Source organism: Ochotona curzoniae, unplaced genomic scaffold (assembly GCF_017591425.1).
Source record: "Ochotona curzoniae isolate NIBS_2020 unplaced genomic scaffold, NIBS_Ocur_1.0 contig_1014, whole genome shotgun sequence".
In the NCBI taxonomy this organism is placed as follows: Eukaryota; Metazoa; Chordata; class Mammalia; order Lagomorpha; family Ochotonidae; genus Ochotona; species Ochotona curzoniae.
Window position 1 is genome coordinate 4,498,668 of NW_024464920.1, and position 22,669 is coordinate 4,521,336.

The 22,669-nt window shown below is 43.4% G+C and overlaps 1 protein-coding gene across 2 annotated transcripts in view; it reads right to left on the minus strand.

Moving 5' to 3' along the window:
* The window catches only part of ATF7 (activating transcription factor 7), a 97,042-nt gene that overhangs the window by 18,562 nt on the left and 55,811 nt on the right, over positions 1 to 22,669 (minus strand). For both annotated transcript variants that reach the window (XM_040979783.1, XM_040979786.1), the window contains exons 3-4: positions 9,586 to 9,682; positions 4,774 to 4,892 (exon numbers count right to left, since the gene is read on the minus strand). In XM_040979783.1, coding sequence (XP_040835717.1) covers positions 4,774 to 4,892; positions 9,586 to 9,682 — 216 coding nt within the window. The remainder of the gene's footprint in view (positions 1 to 4,773; positions 4,893 to 9,585; positions 9,683 to 22,669) is intronic.

Sequence of the window (22,669 nt, forward strand, 5' to 3'; positions counted from 1 at the left end):
GTGAGAAGTTGGACTTAGGAGGAGAAAGGCAGAAGATAAGGAGGGGACTTTTCTGGCAGTGGCGCAATCTCCTCGCAGCTCTATGGGGCTGGACATGGCTTCACAAAGGGACAATACAGCATCCTGAGTCACCGGCATCCCAGGAAGGGAGAGATGGCCTGGCAGCCCAGCATCATGACAAAATAGAGCCTTTGTTCTATTCTTCCTGTATCTTGGGCTCCTGGGGGAAAGAGGATCTTCTTTCTAACTCTTTCCTTGCTGCCTTAATCCCAAGAAATCTTCCTGGTAGCTGAGTAAACTGTAGATACTCTGGCATTTGTCCTACATGAGAGAAGGGCAGTCCTGGTGCTTTCTCCCCAGTCCAGTGAGATTGCACAACAGCAACCTCATTTTGGCTACATTAAAAAAAAAAAAAAGATTTATTTATTTGTATTGGAAAGACAGATATACAAAGAGTAGGAGAAACAGAGAAGAAGATCTTCTGTCCACTGATTCACTCCCCAAGTGGCTGCAACAGCTGGAGCTGAGCTGACCTAAAGCCAGGAACCCAGAGCCTCTTCCAGCTTTTCCACGTGGGTGCAGGGTCCCAAGGCTTTGGGCCATCCGTGACTGCTTTCCCAGACCACAAGCAGGGAGCTGGATGGAAAGCGGGGCTTCCAGGACTTGACCTGGCACCCATACAGGATCCCGGCGCATGTAAGGTGAGGACATTAGCCACTAGGCTACCGTGCTGGGCCCAGGCACATTTCCCCCCCCCCCCCCCCCCCCCCGGCGCTGACAGGTATTGGCCATGTCTGGCTAATTCTGGAATCTCTCAAGTCCAGAGACTGGTGGGAAGAAGGGACTTCTAACAAAATACAGCCAAGAGTTTAAAGTCCTCTGGGAGCATCTACTAGAAAAGCTGTGGTTCAGGAGAGTTCCTGGCTCGTTCAATTTTCCTGGAGTCTGGGCTTCTCACCAAGAGGAGAGGGGAAACACGGCCCCTGTGAACGCAATGAAGAAACACCATCGCATGCTGGACAAGAGAAGGCCTGACCAGCTAGGGACTGCTCCACCAGTGTCAACTGAGCCAAAATGGCAGAGGCAAAGACTTAGAGCTGTTGAATGCAGGCTACTTTTCTTGAATTTGCAAATAACTTTGGATCAAAGTTCTCACATTCTGGTGGACCGAAGATGGCAGGGGAAGTGAGGCAGGGGAGCTGTAAAACACAACTGTGTAAGTTCAGGCAACGAAGAGATAAGAGAATTGGGCTGTTAAAGGAATAAGACTGTCATTATACGACGATTGCTTTGTTCTACCATTTGAAAGTAGACCTGGGGCCAGTGTTGGGCATAGCAAGTTGCCCACATGGTGCCAGTTTGAGTCCTGGGTGCTCCACTTCCCCTACAGTTCCTTGTTGATGCTCTTGGGAAAAGCAGCAGAAGATGGTCAAGATTTCTGGGCCTCTGCCTCCCACGTGGGAGACCTGGAAGAATGCCTGGCTCCTGGCCTCAGCTTGGCTCAACTCTGAGCATTGCGGTCATCCAGAATGAACCAGCAGATGAAGGCTCTCTCTAGGTGTTTCTCTCACTCTGTAATTCTAACTTTCAAATAAACAAATAGATGTTTAAAACAAAGTAAAACAACAAAAGCCAAGCGCAGAGAAAGTTAAGGAAGTTGGAAAGAATTTGACTGGTACAATTATTCTATATTTCACCATCTTACAATTAAATCTGGATTTAAAATCATGCTTTACTCTCCTGATTCATCAGATACCTTCCACTTAGAAGAAAAACACTCTTATGAATACTTATCTTAAGTCCAGGATTTTCTATATTTTGATGACTCTGTACCTATTATATCATATAATTGTGGGGTATACATGTTTATATATATTTTTAAAGATCTATTTATTTTTGTTGTAAAGTCAGCTATACAGAGAGGAGGAGAGACAGAGAGGAAGCTCTTCCCTCCAATGATTCACTTCTCAACTGAGTGCAATGGCTGATGCTATGCTGATGCGAAGCCAGGAGCCAGGAACTTCCTCCAGGTCTCCCATGCAGGTGCAGGGTCCCAAGGCTTTGGGCCATCCTCCACTGCTTTCCCAGGTCATAAGCAGGGAGCGGGATGGGAAGGACTGCTAGGATTTGAACTGGCACCCATATGGGAACCCGGTGCGTTCAAGGAGAGGACTTTAGCCACTAGGCCACCTCACTAGGCCCCTATATGTATATGTTTTGAGGGGCCAGCATGATGCCCTTATGGGCAACAATACATGTCCTAGATACTCTACTTCCCATTCAGCTTCCTACTTATGGCCTGGAAAGCAGCAGAGGATGACCCAAAGCCTTCAGTCCCGGCACCGGCATGGGAGACCCAGAGGAGGCTTCTGGCTTTGGAATGGCTCAGCTCCAGCCGATGCTATCATTTGGGGAATAAACCAGCACACAGTAGATTTTTCCCTGTCTCTCCTTCTCTCTGTAAATCAGCCTCTCCAATAAAAATCATAAATATTGAAAAAAAATATATATGCTTTGGATAAAGATACTGGAGTTTTGTTAAATATTATAAAACACAGGTTTGGGGCCTGGCGGCGTGGCCTAGCAGCTAAAGTCCTCACCTTGAATGTGCTGGGATCCCATATGGTTGCCGGTTCTAATCCCGGCAGCTCCACTTCCCATCCAGCTCCCTGCTTGTGGCCTGGGAAAGCAGTCGAGGAAGGCCCAAAGCTTTGGGACCCTGCACCCGTGTGGGATACCTGGAAGAAGTTCCTGGCTCCTGGATTCGGATCGGCATAGCATCGGCCGTTGTACTCACTTGGGGAGTGAATCATTGGAGGGAAGATCTTCCTCTCTGTCTCTCCTCCTCTCTGTATAGCTGACTTTCCAATAAATAAATAAATCTTAAAAAAAAACCAACAACACAGGTTTGATCTTAAATAGTGACTAGTAATATATAATTCTAAATCTAAAGTAAACCTTGACTCTCACCCCTCACCCTCAATCTCTTAGTCCTTGGAATGATCACATTTCAACTCTGCTTTTTTCAGCTATTTCCTCTGGTTTTGAAACTAATGGATTCTCTAGGGAACTGGAATATTAAAAATGCTAAAACTAAAAACCACAGCACATCAGGATTATAAGGTATTCCAACATTTTCTTTTTCTCCACAGCATTCCTCCACTAAGTGGCCTACATATAACTGCACACACTGTAATAGCTTCCACCCAGCGGTCTTACTTCTACCTTTGGACCACACAGGGTAAATCTGGTCCCTTCTTTATGTGAAAGCCCCTCAAATATTTGAAGAATGCAGATTTGTTCACATAAATCTCTCTTCCAAGAAAAATTGTCTGAATTTTCTTGCAGATTCCTGATGTGACAAGATTCCTAGCTCCTTCAGGATCCTGGCTGATCTCCTGGGAAAGACATTAGGAATATCCTCCTTTGACTTTAATGCCTCACACAGAACTTGCAAGCCGTGTAATGGCAATAACCACGTATACTGAAACAGCAGAAGCTTAACAAATATTTCTTGACTAGGGACTGAGAAAGACAAGACTCTGGGAATTTGGTAGAAATACGCTAATGTAATAAAATCTGAACAATGTATAATATTTAACACCAATGTATTCATAACAAAAATCATTTTAATAGATATGTTAAAATTACATATATTTAAATCTTACTTACAAGGCACAGCAACAGAGACGGAAAGAGAGAAAGAAAACAAACAAAACAGAGATTTTCCACCTTTTGTTTTACTTTCCAAATGTCTGCAAAAGCCAGGACTGGCCCGACCCAAAGCCAGGAGCCTGGAATTACATCAAGGTCTCCCACACATACAGCAGGAACTCAAGTGCTTGAGTTATTATCTTCTGCCCTCCAGGATGCATCAGCAGGAAGCTGGCTGGAAAGCAGGGTAGGCAGGACTCAAACTAGTCTCCAACATGGGTTGTGGGCGAATCAAGAGGTGGCTTAACTCTCTGCGACAAGGTCCCTGCCTCAGAAACAATTTAAAGTATTTTATATTTACTTAATTGTGAGAAAGGGCCTATAAGAGCTGGAACTGGGCCTGGCTGGGCTGAACCTGGGTCTTCCAAATGGATGGCAGAGACCCAAGTACTTTTTCTACCATCTGCTACTTCCTGGGGGTGCCAATCAGCAGGAAACTAAAATCAAAAGTGGAGTTGGGGGCCCAGCACAATGGCCTAGTGGCTAGGGTCTTTGCCTTGAACATGCTGGGATCCGACATGGGCTCCAGTTCTAATCCCGGTGACCCTGTTTCCCATCCAGCATCCTACTGTGGCCTGGGAAAGCAGTCGAGGATGGCCCAAAGCCTTGGGACCCTGCACCCGTGTGGGAGACCTAGAGGAAGTTCCTTGCTCCTGGCTTTGGATTGGCTCAGCTCTAGCCATTGCGTCCACTTGGGAAGTGAGTCATTGGATGAAAGATCTTCCTCTCGGTCTTCCTCTCTGTCTATCTGCCTTTCCAATAAAAATAAATAACTCTGGTTTTCTTCAGATCGTATAAATCTTTCGCTTTTTTTCCAACAAAAATAATTAAATCTTTAAAAAAAACATTACCAATGCTCACTAAAAACAAACATTAAAGGATTAATTTTTGGTGAAGACTGATTTGTGTAGATTTTCTGAATGGCCCAGTAAAGAGCTGAAGGGCCATGATTTCATGCTTTTATCAATAGATTACACTAAAGAACAATGAAAACAGTATTCGTCTGAACACCATTGCTTTTAGTTTTGGTTTTGGTTTTGCAAAAATCCCATATCTTGCCTTTTTCTCATCCTCATCTGCAGCTTTCTTGAATTCATGTTCAAAGGAGCTAGCTAGTTCATTGAAGAGTCCCACTTCCTCACAGTTCTTCAGGAATCTAGTCGGAGTAGGAGTTTGATCTGTAGAGATGACAGGGAAAGGAAATGGTTTTTAGTTTTAATCTGAAATTAAAACTTACAAGCATAAAGAGAAAGCATTATTTGTTCCATTTGGAGACAGAATCTGTGTGTTAGCACAAATTTGGTTTCACAAAGCTCAGGCAGGTGAAGGCTGGTGCTGGGCCACCAGAGGGGGTCTGTGTTGTGCCGCCTCAAGGCCAGCAGGGGGAAGACAGGACAAGGTTTTGCTTGACTGTCCATGTAAACACCTTGCTCTCACTGCTTGCTTCACCTTCTTCCCCACCCCAAACCAAATCAAATCAAACCAAACCATGGCGGTGAGGTGCAAAGCCTCCAGATCTGAAAGTCAAATACAGTTAAGCAATCATTTCTTTCCAAGTTGATTTTCTGCTGCATCTGAAGTGAACAGGCGTAGGCAGACGACTGTTAAGGACCTGCTAAAGAGAAGGCCCTGAAGATCAGGTGGCTGAGTTTGCCTGCTAAGGATCTGTCCTCTTCTGGAGGCATCCCAGGCAGATCCAAGGGATGGGAAACAGGATAACAACATCTAGGAAAGGAAACTGCAAACAATAGAGCTTGGTTTGCGCAGACCCGTGCCGAGAGTAAATTCCGGAAACCAGGATATTTGGATTTAGATTTGCCAACCAACATATCCCCACAAGGGCTATATAAATCTTTCCCCAGGCCAGAGCTCCTGCCACTGGGAAGAGAGGGGCTGTTGGTATCCCTGAGAACTTTACAAGCAGGTTAAATTTTAGATCTCAACTTCTCTCTCCCCATCCTGCGTTTCTGACATTGAATCTTGTTCCCTGATCCTATTCTGATATTTTTCTGACATACTGGTAACTTCAGGGATTCATTTCATACTCCACATTATGAAACTGAATGACAGAGACAGAATAATATTGACATTATACTTGTTACATTTAAGGAGTGAAATCTTGGGTGAAAATCTCTCCTTTTAGCATGATCAATTGGAAATAGTTCAGTAGGAATTTTCCATGGAAACAGCATTTCTCTTTCTCTCTCTTTAATTTAAATAAAAACCTCTTCTGAATTGAGATATTTAGAAAAGTTACCACTACCTCCCAAAATAGCTTTAAAAGGTTTTCTGGCAGCTTTGGTTGGCTAACGATAAAGTCACTCTCCCTCCATCTCGGGGTGAGCAGAGGTAATATCCTGTATGTTCAGAGAGTACTTCAGCAAGGGCACACACAAACTCACAGCTCAAGTGTACCAGGAAGATGCAGCTGAGGGCATGGCCAGGGCAAAAGAGGAACTTTTGGACTTCTGATTTGAGGCCCATACAAACTTGTTTCATACCATGGTGTTCATGTTCGTTTTAGGTTCTAATATTGTAATGGCTCCCTAAAATCGTACTAAATCGAACGCCTCACCTTCCTGGTGGCCTCAAACTTTCAATTGGCTTTGGTTTCTGAACCAACGGCCTCAATCCCGAGCCTGCTCTGATGTTCCGTAAGAGAGGACGTAAGTGTTCACCGAATATGGTGCTGCACACATGTGTGCGTACTTAGGGGAGAGATAGGAGTACTAGCCAAACACCAGACATGCCCTGGAAATTTATGAGAATGTTCCCTAGTTGAGGAAACCAAAGTAACACACATAGACTGTATCACAGTATACGAAACTAAGTGCCATGTATTATAGAGAATAACCTTGTTGCAGACATTAAATAAAGACACATGAATGACACAATAGTTAGGAAAAACTTGAAGAAGTAAAACCATGAACTATGCTTTGCAGAACGGCTTTAGATCATGGGTGGGGGATGTCTGGGCCACAGCCATATAAGGCCCATGAAATCACTTAGTTTGGCCCTGCCAAGGTAACTGCAGGCAGGACTCAAATTCAATAAATCTACAGCAGGCTAACTTTAAAAAAAAGATTTGTTTCATTTGAAAGCCAGAATTATAGCAAAAGAGGAAGGGGAAAAAAGAGAGATCTTCTATTTGCTTGTTCACTTCCCAAATGGTTGTAATGACTAGGGCTGGCCAGGCTGAAGCCAGGAGTAAAGAACTTCCAGAGCTCCTATGGGGAAACCAAGAACTTGGGCCATTTTCCATGGCTTTCCCAAGCATATCAGCAGGGAGCTGGATCAGAAGTAGAGCAGCTGGGACTCAAACCAGAACCCATGTAGGATACTGATAAGATGGTGGCTCAGCCCACTGTACCACAACACTGGCCCCTGGCAGGCTAATTTTTAAGTTGGTAATTTTGTATGGCTTGTGAATGATATTATAAATATCCAAAAAGCCCTTGGTAGAACAAAGGGGTGTCTACTCCTACTTCAAGAGGTAGAGAGAAATGTATGAAAACTAAAAAGAGTAATACAGTAGAAGGTATAGGGAAAGGTTTTTAGAAAGGTTTTAGAAATCCTGTATGGATGAAGGAGAAAATATATGTGGAGAGCAAAAGAATCATTTCCACATGCAAGCTGTACATAAAGTTGGATGGGCACCCGGCACTGAGGAAGGCCTGAAAATTAAGGTACAAATAGCCGTAAAGTAAGAGAAAACAGGGACAGACTTTGATTAGAAGAGATGAATTTAAGGAAGACTAACTTTTTTCCCTCCTTAACTTTCCATGGTTCATTCTGGTATCCATGGTAGCTTTCCTCCTCACTGTCTATTAATTTAATTTAACCTAATTCAGCTCAATTAATTAAAAAATATTTCTTTTGATTTGAAAGGTGAAGTCACAGAGAAAGAAGAGAGATTTTTCATCTGCTGGTTCATTTCCCAAATGGCCCCAATGGCCAGAGGTCATTGGCAGGTCCAAAGCCAGAAGCTTCTGGGTCTCCCACGTGTGTGCAGGAACCCAAGGACTTGGGTCATCTTCTGCTGATTCTCCAGCGACATTAGCAGGGAGGTAGATTGGAAGTGGGGCAGCCAGGATTGAAATGACACTCATATGGGTTTCTGGCATTGCAGGTGGAGGCTTGGCTTACTGCAATCACAGAGCTAGCCTGGAAGACTAACTTTTTAATAGTATGCAAGAAGGATTAGAAAGAAAGACTAGTTAAGGAGACCAGCTAGAAGACTTTGCAGGAATCCAAATATAAAGAGGGCAGTGATAGGAAGCAAAGGAGGGAATAGGACAGAAAGAATCTGAGGAAAGAAGAAAACTACTCCAGATTTTGAAGATACCAGTATCAGCGACTACAAGGGAGAGGGAGCTAGTTTAGAGGAGTCAGGGGTTAAATTCAGCTGCTGACAGGGAAGATCAGAGCGAAGGGTAAGTAAAAGTGATCAATCTAGGAGAAGATGGGAGAATTGGCAACCCAGAGAGGACAGCTGAAGTCATCTGCCAATGGGACGGTCACTCCAAACCTGAGTGCAGAACATGAGGATATTTTTTTTTTCTCCTTGAGACTGTCCTGTGGCAATATCCCTCACCATCCTGGAAAATTTGGCATCAATCCTCCTGCACATACGAAATAACCTCTCCAATTTGATAACCTTGTCCAAAATGTACCTCTTCTACAAACGTTTTATATCAATTCTACTTAACACTAATTCTCTTAGGATTCATCTTGTTTCATCATGCACTTGTAATCACCTGTATACACAGATGATGTTCCTTTTTTCCCTAACATAATTAAGTATCTTTACTTAGACTCTTCCATTCTTCTCCAAGACCTCTTACACCTTTTTCAAGGATAGCTGGTCAAAATGGCCCTTCTTTAAGTCATTTCTCCAGGATTATAAATCTACATGCTCCTAGCAGACAAAAGCATTTGATTCACACAGTAGATATTTAATCAATATTTTCAAAATATGGAATAGACCTGGAAGGTCCACTCAGGTCCCTTGCACTCCTGCAGTAGTATGGAGAGAAGGTTCTGGCTTTCCTTCTCCATGTCTGGAGTAGCATTTGGACTAGTAGGATGTACTCAAAGAGATTGTCGCAAGCCTGAATTCTAACTGATGTGACAACCACCACCTGAACACCTTCTTGAGTAAATCCCTGAGTTACAGTTGCTTAACTTGGACTGAATCAGAAATTGTCAGAGCATGAAACAGAAAGGCCCACTGTGGTTTGTATGTCTGTGTAGCTGAAACGACACAACAGAGCTGCTCCATGAAGTGAGAGCTGCTATTGAGAGTGCTCCCTGGAGGACAGCACACGCCAGTGAGGCTATACCTGAAACAACTGTGGAGAGTGGCCAGGCCATCGAAATTGGCTGAGAAAAGTCTGGCTGACTCAATGTCTTGTTTGAGCTTTAGAAATGCGCCTTCAATGGTGTCTGGGTTCACAAGGGAAGCTGAATTTACGAACTGACAGTTGGCCTGCTGGAGGAAAACTGACACCCGGTGGCAGAGAAGCAGCCGAGCTTTTTGTTCACCTTTCACTGCAGGGAGGGAGAAATGTCAGAGGCGTCTTTTGTCTGTAAATCTTTCAAAGTCTCCGTAAGGAGAAAGCAGAGGGGCAATAGACTGAAACAAGCTACAACAAAACTCCAACACACCAACACTCAAAAACCACAGGACCCAATCTTGTTATTGAACACAGAAGAAAGCACAATAGAGCTTGGGAGTTTTTTCCTGATTAAATGCAGATCACATAAGGGCTCTTAATGAGAGAAGGGGAGTACAGCCCTCAGTACATCTGGTCCCTGGTATTCATCTTAACTGGTGAGATCAAGGCACGTGGCTTGTGGGGCAGCGAGTACCTGCAATGATGACTGAGTCAGTTCGGGCTGGGCCAAATTTCAATGTCATCTCATGCTTGTGTTTATGAACTGCCAGGTGGTCCTCGTTTGTAAATCTCTGAAACGAAACAGAAATGGAGATGTGAAAAAAAAAAGTTCTCGATTCAGTGGCCTTTTAAAATGTTCCATGAACATTCTGCAATGAGGTTGTTCCTTGCAAGAGGGACTAGAGATGGAAGGAAAAGGAGAAAAAAAAAAATTGGAAGTTGGAGAAAAGGGAAAAGGATGGGGGAAGAAGGTGCTAGAAGGCAGGGAAGAGAGGCGAAGGGGAAGACAGGGTGCCAAATGCTCTGTAACATCAGGTCCAAACAAGAGGAGTGGACAGATTGCTGGTGAAGTGGTATCCAGGCAGGAGGCTCCAAATGAAAAAAAAATTAAAAAAAAAATCAAACTCGCAGTGAACATAGGAAAAACAATTTTTAATAATAATAATAAAGAGAAAAAGGGAAAGGCTGGATACTCATTGGTCATCATAAAAATAGGAAATTCAGAACGAAGCTCTCCATGGTGGGGCTGAATTGGACTATTTTATGAGGGGGCTAACAGGGAGATAAATTATGCAGGATTAGGAGAACCATTTAACTTCCTGGCCCCCACAGAGCTGCAGCAGGCGCCTGCGCGGCTATTTGGCTCCGGGTTTTAATGAGCCAGGACGGAGCTGTAGAGGATTGAGGCCCGATGGCCAGCAATAATGGCACACACCAGCCCCATCGGCCAAATGCTGTCTCCTCTCATCGGGCAGCCCGCCTGGGCCCCATCAGCCATAAAGGGGCCAGTACAATGCTGCTGGCTGTATAATGGTAGAATAAAAATGCAAGCAAAAGAAAAAACATGTTTTAAGAGTAGGGAGGAGCCTGTGGGCAGGATGAGGGAAGAGAAAAGGAGATGGTGTCATGATTTTATTTGTTTAGAGGTTTGGGTGAAAAGAAAATGAAGAGGTGAGGCTCAGTTTATCTTAGTTTATGACTAAATCAGACGGAGCTACTGGACAATAACTTATGCTCCCATCCCTTAAAGAGGAGGTGAAGGGACCAGATAAACTACAGTAATTCAAAAGAATAATTCCCTTCTAAGTCCCATTGAGGCTGTTGGCCATGTTCTTTCATTAAAGCAAGCCTGCAACACAGCAATAGCTCAGATGCTGCCTAAGCCATGGCGCCTTTGCTGGGAAGGCTCTGAAATACCATTCTTTGTGTTCCTGTTCAGTGTCTGCTCAGTCCCCTCTTTTTACTTCCTTCATTGGATGCGTACTTTCTGCCAAACCCTGCACTTTTAGCCCTTCCATAGCTCTTCTTGACAGTACACCAAATACATTAGAGTCGGCCATAGCCTAACTCCTACCCGAGTCAGGAAAGCAACACAGAACTAGATCAGCTTCTTGATATTAGCTGAAAGTAGCTACTCTCCAAATTCACAATCAGCTTTTATTTATTTATTTTTTTTAACTTATCTTAAAGGCAGTGTTACAGATAGAGGAGGGGGGGGGAGAGAGATATCTCTTATTTGCTGACCACTCCCAAAAGGCTGAAATGGGGGCTGGGACTGGTTAAAGCTAGGAGTCAGGAGCTTCTTCCAGCTCTCCTACCTAGGTATAGAGGCCCAAGCACTGGGGTCATCATTTGCTGTTTTCCCAGGCACATTAGTAGTGAGCTGGGTTGAAAGTGGAACAGCCAGATCTCAAATGGGATGCCAGAATCACAGGCCAAGCCTTAACCTGCTTTGCCACAATGCTGGCCCCTAAATCCAGCTTATGAGGTAGGACATGCAGGACTGAAGTGTTGAGGAAATATTCAATTAAAAGCATCAAGATCTGGGGTGGTCATTTGGCTGCTCTGGATCCCACACTGGAGTGCCTGACTCTGAGTCCCAGCCCCCGCTGCCCTTTCCAGCTTTCTGTTGATGCATGCTGGCCTTGGAGATAAATGGAGAGGGTCTCTGCCATCACACGGAAGGCCCTGACCAGGTTTCCAGCCCCCAGCTCTGACCAGCCTAGTCTCAGTCATTGGAGGTATTTGGGCCCACCAAAAACTTTTCTCCACTGTTGATCAACTTTTTTTTTTTAACTTACAGATTTCCAGGGGTAAAAGAGGGATGAGATAATGGTCTATTAACCAGTGGTATATTTGTAAGTTAAACAAATCACTGCAAAGGTCTGGAGTTAACAGGTATCCAAGTAGAATTCAGTGTCTAATGAGAAAGTACCATTTGAAGGCCAAATGAACACTTGTAGATAAACAGGCTTATATGTTTTCAAAATGAATTTGAACTGTTATGAATTTCATAACACTTTTATTAAAAAAGAGGTATATTCTAGACTCTATCATTGCTTATACCAACAATGTCATGACCCACATAAAGAGCAGAATGCTGGAGTCAAGACTGTAACTGAAGGATTCTATTACTGTGGACCACAGGGGACAATGGGCAGGAGAGAGGGAGGGAGGGATAGGGAAGGGAGGAAACTTCATACTTGCAAAATTGTAAAAAGAAAAATAAGATGGGCATGGCGCGGTGGCGCAAGTGGTTAAGGTCCTCGCCTTGCACGCCCGGGATCCCATATGGGCACCGGTTCTATCCCGGCAGCCCCGCTTCCCTTCCAGCTCCCTGCCTGTGGCCTGGGAAAGCAGTTGAGGATGGCCCAAAGCCTTGAGACTCTGCACCCGTGTGGGAGACCTGGAGGAGGTTTCTGGTTCCTGGCTTCGGATCGGCATAGCATCGGCCGTTGTGCTCATTTGGGGAGTGAATCATCAGACGGAAGATCTTCCTCTCTGTCTCTCCTCTCTGTATATCCGCCTTTCCAATAAAACATAATAAAAATAAATCTTTTTAAAAAAAGAGTTCATACTTCAAGAATTCTCTCGCAGTGGGCGCACTAGGCACAGTGGCTAAGTTGCTGCTTGAGACGCCTGCCTCCTGTGGCAGAGCGCCTGGGTTCAGTCACAGCTTGGACTTCTCATTCGTGCTCCTGCTGATGTGTGCTCTGTGAGGCAGTGGGTAAGGATGGCGCAAGTAAGGGGCTCCCTGCCACCCATACGATAGGCCAGGACTGAGCTTCTGAGTACTAGCTTCTACCTGGCTCAGCCCCAGCACTGAAGGTATTTAGGAAGTGAACCATTGGATGGAAGTGTGTCTCTCTCTCTCTCTGCCTTTGTCTTTCAAATAAATAAATAAAAACTAGGTGCCAGAATTTGACACAGCACTTACATTGCTGGCTGGGACATTCACATCCCATATCACAGTGGTACCTCTATTTCTGATTCAGCCTACTGCTAAGGTGTAGAGATCAGCTCTCCAAAAACAGTCTCCTTCATTCAATGGCAGAGTTTCAGAAAAAGAAGCAGGGGGAGAGAGCAAGAAAGACTGATCTTTCATCCACGGTTCATTCCCTAAATGGTCACAACACCAGGAATCAGGCCAGGAGCCAAGAGCTTCATCCAGGTCTCTAATATCACCTGGAGTCTTCCACTGCTTTCCCAGGAGTATCAGCAGGAAGCTGGAATGGAAGCGGAAAAGCAGGGTTTTGAACTGATGTTTATATGGGATGCCTGCATCACAGGTAGAAGCTTAACTTACTATGTCACAACCCTAATAGCATGAAAATAGTTTCTCAATTAAAATTGTTGAAATTACTAAGTGATAGATATTTTGATCTTAGTAAAAATATAGATTATTCTACTGAATTAATGTAGATGAAGTGTATTCTAAAAGGATTTCCTTTAAAATTACTGGCCATTTAAAAACCTAGTTCTCGGGGCCCGGCGCTATGGATGAGCGGCTAAAGTCCACGCCTTGAATGTGCCAGGATCCCGTATGGGTGCCGGTTCTAATCCCAGCAGTCCCACTTCCCATCCAGCTCCCTGCTCGTGGCCTGGGAAAGCAGTGGAGGACGGCCCAAAGCCTTGGGTTCCTGCACCTGTGTGGAAGAACTGGAGGCTCCTGGCTTTGGATTAGCACAGCACTGGCCGTTGCACTCACTTGGGGAATGAATCATCGGACAGAAGATCTTCCTCTCTGTCTCTCCTCCTCTGTATATCTGACTTTGCAATAAAAATAAAATAAATCTTAAGAAACCTAGTTCCTTGTTTGTGAATACCCTTAAGGAATTTTCCTTTGTTCTTCGTTTTTAACTTCAACTAGGATTTTGGCTAACAGCCATAGCCACTAGGGAACATCCATCCTGGCTGTAAGGTAAATAACAGTAATTCTCAATAAATGTGTGGTTGGGATAGTAAAATTCACTGCAGATTTTTTGTTAAAGTGAATGCCAATCTGGCTGTTGTTTTGAATGTTCCTTATATGTACTCTATCTCCAAGGCAGCATGGGTGGCTGAGGTGTTGTGTACAGCACATTAAAACTGCCCACATCCTAACAGATTGGACTAGTCTGCTGTACATACTGGCAAGCACGGGAACCAGGGCAGGGGGTGGAGCTGGTGGGGGTTATTGGGGGTCTCTCTGACGAGACTGCAGCTCCCATTGGCTTGTGTGAGGGCCAGGTGTGTGGTGGGCAGAACCAGAATGGACTGTAACACCCATTGGTTCGTGTGGAAGACAGGGCTGGAAACAGAACTGACCCGGCAATTGTAACCACCAGCTGATTGGGGTGACAGACTGTGCCAGATCCTGTATTGGCAAGCATTCTGTACACAAAAATCTGGTCTTGGAACACCTCAGACAAAGTTTCTTTGGGGATCTCCCCAATCGAACTGCTGGACTTAGAACCCCAACATGAAGAGAAGTGCAGGTTCCATGGTCTGACCGTGGAGTTCAAGTGTCATAGCTGAGCCTCCTCAGAGGCTCAGATGGAGCATTGGCCAGCATATCCAGGTGCACATGGAGGATATGGCAGTCCATCAGAACCTGCAGAGAACACCTGGTACTGTAACAGAGGACAGAACAGATCAATCAACAACTCCAGCCATTGTATATAAAAAATTAAAAACAAAAACAAAAACTGCCCACATCCTACATGGGGATGCCAGTTCAAGTCCTGCTACTCTCTTTCTGATCCAGCTTCATGTTAATATGTAGCCTTGGCTGTTGTGGGAATTTCTGAGGTGAACCAGTAAATGGAACATATCTCTCCAGCACTACCTGTCAAATAAATAAAACTTCAAAACAGGGGCTGAAGCATCTGAGGCATACTGGATTAGGAAGACAGTTTTATGAAGGGAGAGGGTTTGCATCCTGACATGGAAACTTTCAGCATTGCATTTACTCAAATCAATGATTCAGGAAAATTTCATGGCATAAAATGTGGGAAAGAATCATCACGTGCTGATCTGCACTCCAGCCAGAGACCAAGACCATTCAGAGCAGAACTATCTTTTAGGACAGCCACTAGCCAAGGTGAGCACTTGAATGAGCCTAATTTGAAATGAGATACACTGTTAGACAACATACACACTGCAATCTGCCTGCAGCAACACACATGGTAAATATTCAGGGAACACAGTCATTTTTAGGAAATATAGAGCTCAGGGCTTTCCCATATATTTTTAGGTTATTTGTACAGGAAAGAGCCAGTTGAAAGTCAGAGCCACCTGGAAGGTAAGGCATAAGGTTTAGCACCAGAACAGAACAGGAACAACAGATACAACAATGCTTGGGATGCCTACATCCCATATTAGAATGCCTTGTTTAGCTTCGGATTCTAGCTTCCTGCCAGTGTGCACCCTGGGAAGCATAGGTGATGGCTCAAATATTTGGTTTCCTGCCACTCACGTGAGAGACCTGAATTGTGTTCCTGGATTCCACCTGCACCAGTCCAAGCTATTACAGGCATCTGAGGAGCAAACCAGTGGATGGAAGATCTTTCCCTTCTCATCTCTTTCTGTTTCCATATGAATGTCTATCACTCAAACAAAGAAACAAATTTTAATGCGCACACTGGATTTCAAACTCAGCACAAAAAAGGAACACAAAAAAGGTGAAATAGGGCCCGGCATAGTAGCCTAGTGGCTTAAGACCTAGCCTTGCGTATTCTGGGATCCCATATGGGCGCCGGTTTGAATCCTGGTTGTTCTACTATCCAGCTCCCTGCTTGTGGCCTGGGAAAGCAATTGAGGATGGCCCAAAGCCTTGGGACCCTGTACCCACTTGGGAGACCTGGAAGAAGCTCTTGGCTCCTGACTTTGGATCAGTACAGCTCTGGCTATTGCAACTACTTGGGGAGTGAACCAATGGATGGAAGATCTCCTTCTCTCTGTGAATCTGACTTTCCAATAAAAATAATAAATCTTTTTTAAAAAAGCAGAATAATTTTTCATATTGATTACATGATGAAATAATTTCAAAATACTTATATATATATTTTACTTTTTAAAAAACAATTCATTCATTTACTTGAAAGTCAGTTACAGAGAGAAAAAGAGTTTGTACATCTGATGGTTCATTTCCACAGCAGTTGCAACAGCTAGGGGTGGGCCAGGCTTAAGCCAGAAGCCTGGAACTTCATCCCAGTCGCCTACACAGGGAGGTTGCAGGGGCCCTAACACTTGGGTTATTTTCTGCTGCTTTTCCAGACATAAAAGCAGGGAGCAGGATTAGAAATGGAACAGGCAGGATTTCAATGTCAGCCTCACAGATGATGGCTTAACTTGCTGAGCCATCCAAAGTGGCGATATATATACACTTTTTTTTTTAAATTAAAAAAAATGTGTATAAAGGGGACAGAATTCATGTAGTTCATATACTTACAGCTTTAAGGACATAACGATACCTCCCATCCTTCTTCCTTTCTTATTTTTCTTTTAATTTTATAATGATATACTTTTAATTTACTTTATATTCACAAGCTTAATTCCCCATTAAATAAAGCATATGGGGCCCGGCAACGTGGCCTAGCAGCTAAAGTCCTCGCCTTGAACGCACCAGGGATCCCATATGGGCGCCGGTTCTAATCCCGGCAGCTCCACTTCCCATCCAGCTTCCTGCTTGTGGCCTGGGAAAGCAGTCGAGGATGGCCCAAAGCCTTGGGACCCAGTACCCATGTGGGATACCCGGAAGAAGTGCCTGGATCCTGGATTCAGACTGGCATAGCATCGGCCATTGCGCTCACTTGGGGAGTGAATCATCGGATGGAAGAGCTTCCTCTCTGTCTCTCCTCCTCTTTGTACATCTGACTTTCCAATAAATAAATAAATCTTTAAAAAAAATAAATAAGGCATATGTTGTTTTAAAGTTCTATTTATTTGAAAGGCAGAGTGCCAGTTAGACAGAGACAAACACAGAGACAAAGAGAGACATCTTCCATTTGCTGGCTCACTACCCAAATGCACACAACAGCTGGGGTTTAGCCAGGCTAAAGTCAAGGGCCAGAAACTCCCTCTGGGTCTCACCTATGAGTTGCAGGAACTCAGGAGCCTCCAGTCAGCCTCCACTGCTCCCCAGGTGCATTAACAAGGAGTTGGACTGGAAGCAGAGTAGCCAGGATTTGCCCTGGTTCTTCAACATGGGGAGAAGGCATCCAAGCAGTAGCTTAGCCTCCTGTGCCACAATGTCCACTCCAATAAAATCTATTAAAACTCATTTCATTTGTTTACTTTTTAGCACTGCTTTTAGAAATATTTACATTATGTATTTGGCTCACTTGTGTGTGTGTTTTAAATATTTATTTGTTTTTATTGGAAAGTCAGACTTATAGAGAGCAGGAGAGAGAGAGAGATAATCTTCTGTCCACGGGTTCACTCCCCAGATGGCTGCAACAGCTGGAACTAAGCCGATCTGAAACCAGAAGCCAGGAGCTTCTTCCAGGTCTTCCACACAGGTGTAGGGTCCCAAGGCTTTGGGTCATTCTCCACTGCTTTCCCAGACTATAAACATGGAGCCAGAAGGGAAGCAGAGCAGCTGGGACACAAATAGGCACTCATATGGGATGCAGGTGCTTGGAGGTAGAGGATTAGCCAGTTGAGCCATTGTGTTGGCCCAGTTTATAACATATATTTGAAAGGCAGATCAACAGAGAGAGGAAAAAAGAGAGACAAAGAGACCTTCCACTGCCTGGTCCACTCCCCATTTGGGCACAACAATTAGGTCAGGGACAGGCAGAAGTCAGGAGATGGCAACTCCTTTAGGGTCCTTCACTTTGGTGGCAGGGGCCCAAGAACTTGGGCCATCCTCTGTTGCCTTCTAAGCTGTATTAGCAAGAAGCTGGAATAGAGGTGGAGCAGCCAGGACTCACACTCTGATATGAAAATAGGGCTCTGAAAGTGATGGCTTAACCTGCTGTACCACAAAGACCTCTCCTGCATTATATTTCTTCTGGCTATCGCTAATCTAAATTTAGTTCCATGGAAGTTTAATCATATGCCAATAATGAATCTTTCTGTTCAAATGTATACACTATAGAAGTGGTTCAAACATAACTTTGCCACTACCTCTACTCCCAAAACATTTGGAGCCATTTTTGTTTGTCACAGATTGGGAGGATGCTGCTGGGATGGAAGAATGGGATGATCAATTCACAGGATAGTCAGCAAAGAATTAGCTAATCCAAATGTCTGGTATGCTTCTGTTGAGAAACCCTGCTACAGAGAAGAAAATAGAAATCCTACATCAGAGAAAGAAAGAAAACAGATTGCTTTTTTCCTTTGCCAGACTGCCAACACATGTTTTTGGACCTGAAACTTGGAAGGAAAAAGCACAGGCAGAAAACTCTCAATCTCATTTTATAAAATGGCTGATGCATTGCAGATCTGCAAATCCGTAGGAGAGAAATTAGGAGGATAGAGACAGAAGGCGCTGTGATAGGGAGAGCATATCAAATGGCTTTCTTACGCACAGCCTTATTAGTCACAATGAAATGAATACAGAGGCAGCTAATCAAAACAATTTTGGCAACTTTTGATTTTTTACTCCCTAATGGAGAGGGGGAAAAATAGCAAGAAGATTTTCCTAGTTTAAGAAGCATAATTACAACATCAAGAATACGATGAAGTCAATGTGAAAACTGGTATTAGCTTCAGAATGGAAAAGGCACACACAGTTTCATAATAATTTATCATCACAGAGAGGAGAGGTGGAGAGACAGAGAGAGAATCCTCTACTCATTGTTTGCTCCCAAAATGACCACAATGGCTGAGGCTGGGCCAGACCAGACCAAACCCAGAAGCCCAGAGTTCTACTAGGTCTCCGCCATGGGTACAGGTGCCCAAGCACTTGGGTTCTATTTTGCTGCGTCCCCAGGAACATTAGTAGGGATCTGGGATGGAAGTAGAGCAGTTAGGACCTGAATGGGCGCCCACATGGGATGTAGGGGCCTGGGCCACCTACGCTGCTATGCCATAATATAGCCTTGCAATTAATTGACCATTTCCAGGATGCTTCGTTCCCTCTCATCCTCCTGCAACAGAGGAAACAGGAATGCCACCTCCTAGCAAACCAACTGAACACAGCTCAGTGAAGAATGAGGAACAGCCTGAAGAACAACAGATGTAGGAACCATAAACCAGGAACAACTTTCAAGAATGAAGTCTTCATTTTGATGTCTTTTGTTTTTAAATATATATACACATATACTTAAAAGCAAAAATATATTTACACACATATATTATAAATATATATTGTGCTATATAAAAATATATACTTGTATTTAAATATATATATTTATAATATTTGGCACAAATCTTACATGTATGTCTCAGCAAATTTTCATGTGAGTATGTACCTGTGTAACACCACAGACATGAAATACATCAGACTCTCTTCTAGATTCATCTTAAGCTTTTAAATGAAAAATGCTTTCTAACATAGCACACAGCCTGGCCATACAACATATATTTAGCTAGATTCCTTTTCTTCTCTTTTCCTTTTAAAAATCTCAAGATAAACAGGCATTACAGTTAAAACAACAAAGACTTTTCTTCGTAGAATAACTCAATGTATAGGGGCAGTTCTTTTCCTAATTCCACTTAGTCTGGTCTCTCGGAATTATTTTGAAAAAGCAAACACTGAACAAGACCAAAAAGACGACTCGGGGCAAAAGAAAGCTCAGGCCAAACCAAAATTCAATTTTTGCCTTCTGACTTGGAGCCAAACAGAAGCATGTGGGCATTAGGACCGTTTTACAGTTTCAAGTTAGATCCTTGGGAAAGCATCGTGACCAATGGCATTTTTGTGCAATATGCATTCAACTCCTAGCCAGGCTCATTCCTGCAATGTTGTTTTTGGCCACCACCGCTCCAGGTTTCCGTGTGGCTTGCCTCACACATTTAAAAATGCTCCTATATCCTGACCTGTGATGAATTCAAGCCCCTTCCCGTGTTCCAGAATAGCAGACTTGGGGAAGGAGACAATCAGAATTCTTTCATTACTAGGAAATGAGCCTTGAATGCCTAAACTACCAAGGAACAATACTGGGAATTGAGTTTACATTTGTGATATGCTGAAACTCAACTACTCCTTTTTCCAAAGTTTCTGGGCTTGGCAGTGTTTCCGGAACAGAACAGCTTTCTTCTGCTACTCTATCTACACTTGGGTGCATGTTTTGACAAAAGAGAAGAGTGTTTTAAAAAAAAAAGCCACAGAAAACCTGATAAGCTATGGGGAGCAGGCTCTAGCATGTAGTGATACAAGTACAGAGCAGAAAGGGGGAAGAAGAACTGCTTTTTGGAACATGATCTAATCCCTTCAGTTGAACACACATGGGAATTCTAAAAGAAGTAACTTTTAGGGAGGTGTTCAGCAGTCTTGGCCAGGCTTACACCCCTCACTGCAGAGCATCTATTCCTAATGGGAGCTAATGTTCATATTCGGGAAAACAGGGAAAGGAACAAGAAAGGAAGGAAATAAAGACACACATAACATATATGGACCTCGAAGCCAGCGTAACTTTCATTTCTACTGTGGTCGATCCCAGGCTCACGCTCTCGACTTCGAGATGCTGCTGTTTACTAAATGACTCACACATCCAGCTCTGAACACTTCACGGCTCTTGCATGAATCATTTCAAAGCACAGGACTGCTCAACAAATAAATACAGCAGCTCCTGTGCTGCTTGTGTGAGCACGGTAATTTATAGAGGAAAAATAAGGACAGGCAATTTCTGTCTAAAATACCCTAAGAGAAAATGTTGTCAGGGGAATGAGGCAGGGCAAACTAAACAGGAGAGGGAAAAGCTACACCAACTGGCACCTACAGTAAATTCATTTGCCTGTGGATTGAGGAATTTGCTGCTTCGGGAAGGCTGTTGGCGTACCTTAAAGAGAAGATTCTGGAGTCTGACAAATTCTTCCTTCAGTGACAGGGTACATTTTTATATAGCAGTAAGAGAATAATGGTTAAAACCTTTTTATTATTCTTAGATTCTAACATCTTAACAGGACTTATTTTCATAAACATATGATGGCTTTCCATCTGTTTCCAAAGTAAATTTCATTACACAAGTAAGTAAGAATTAGTGCATTCTCCTCCTGCAATGTTTGACGCTGGATTCTTTGTGACAGATAGGAACCTTCATGTATGCTAGAATCACACTTACTGTTATATGTTAAGGACATGGTGCCATGACTTTATGGATAAATTCGCTATTTTATTGCAAACTTATTTCCCTGTGCAAAACTTTACCATTTATAAATAACATTTTAAGTTCCTTCCTCATTTCCTTAAACCAGTAGTGGTCATTTTAACCATTCCCTTTTGAGCACTTTGTTTTAGGACTACCAACGCTTGAAATGTGTAAGCAGAACATCAGCATCCCATAGGAGCTAAACAGTGTCAAGAAATTGATTCTTTCAGGCCTGGTGCAATAGCCTAGTGACTGAAGTCCTCACCTTGAACACACCAGGATCCAATATGGACACCGGGTCTTATCCTGGCGGCCCCACTTCCCATCCAGCTTCCTGCTTGTAGCCTGGGAAAGCAGTACAAAATGGCCCAAAGCCTTGGGACCCTGCACCCGTGTGGGAGACCTGGAGGAAGCTCCGGGCTCCTGGCTTTGGATCGGCTAAGTTCCGGCCCATTGCGGCAGCTTGGGGAGTGTATTAACTGGACAGAAGATCTTCCTCTCTGTCTCTCCTCCTCTCTGTATGTCTGATTTTCCAATAAAGATAAATAAATCTTTAAAAAAAAACCTGGATTCTGTCTTTTTTAAAGTGTGCCCTGGGATATCTGGAAAGTCATGTTCTAACCAAGGAGGCAAGTCAGAGATACAGCAACAGAAAAAGCAATATTACAGATCTAGTCAACATTGAATTGTTGAGTCTTTATCCTTAAGATTTAAGATTCATAGCAGTGCTCTATTCTACTCCATATTGGCCAATGATAGAATTATTCCTCTAAGCAGCATAAATACTTAGCAATACCTAGTCAATTATTTCTGTTTTGGTACCTTGTTCCCTCCTATTTATGACAAATGTGAAAATTCATGAGCCCCAAGGGTGCTGTTCTATGCCAAGTAAATTGCAAATGCCCAATAAGTCATAGCAGAAAGGAAACTGAGATTCAAAAGTCAAGAAAGCCAACTTCAACAGGGACTGGAAGTGCAGAAAAGAAGAAGATAGAAACAGTTTCCTCTTGTTTGATTTCATGTTCTGTGGTTTCAGTTACCCGTGGTTAACTGAAGTTTGAAAATATTAAATAAAAAAGCTCAAAAATAAACAATTCCTAAGTTCTATACTGATGCCATTCTGAATAGTGTTAATGAAAGCTCTCTGAGTTGCCTTGCTATATTTCATGCAAGAAAACAATCAACCCTTTGTCGAGAGAATTCATCCTACCTACTGGTCCATTAACCACTTCATAGCTGTCTTGGTTACCTGATTGCCCCAGCAGTGTAGTGCTTGTATTCAAGGAACCCTTGTTTTACTTAATAGTGATACCAAAGTTATAGAGTAGTGATGCTGACGAATTGGATATGCCAAATACGAACTGTACAGTGCTGCCTTTAAGTCAAAAGGTGAAAATTCTAGAGGAAAAATTACATGCTGAGGTTGCAAAGATATACTGCACAATAACATACTCTGACAACAAAAACGAACATTCACATAACTTACTTTCACAGTCTATTGTTAAAAATGTCCTATTTTATCTTCGGTATTATTGCTAA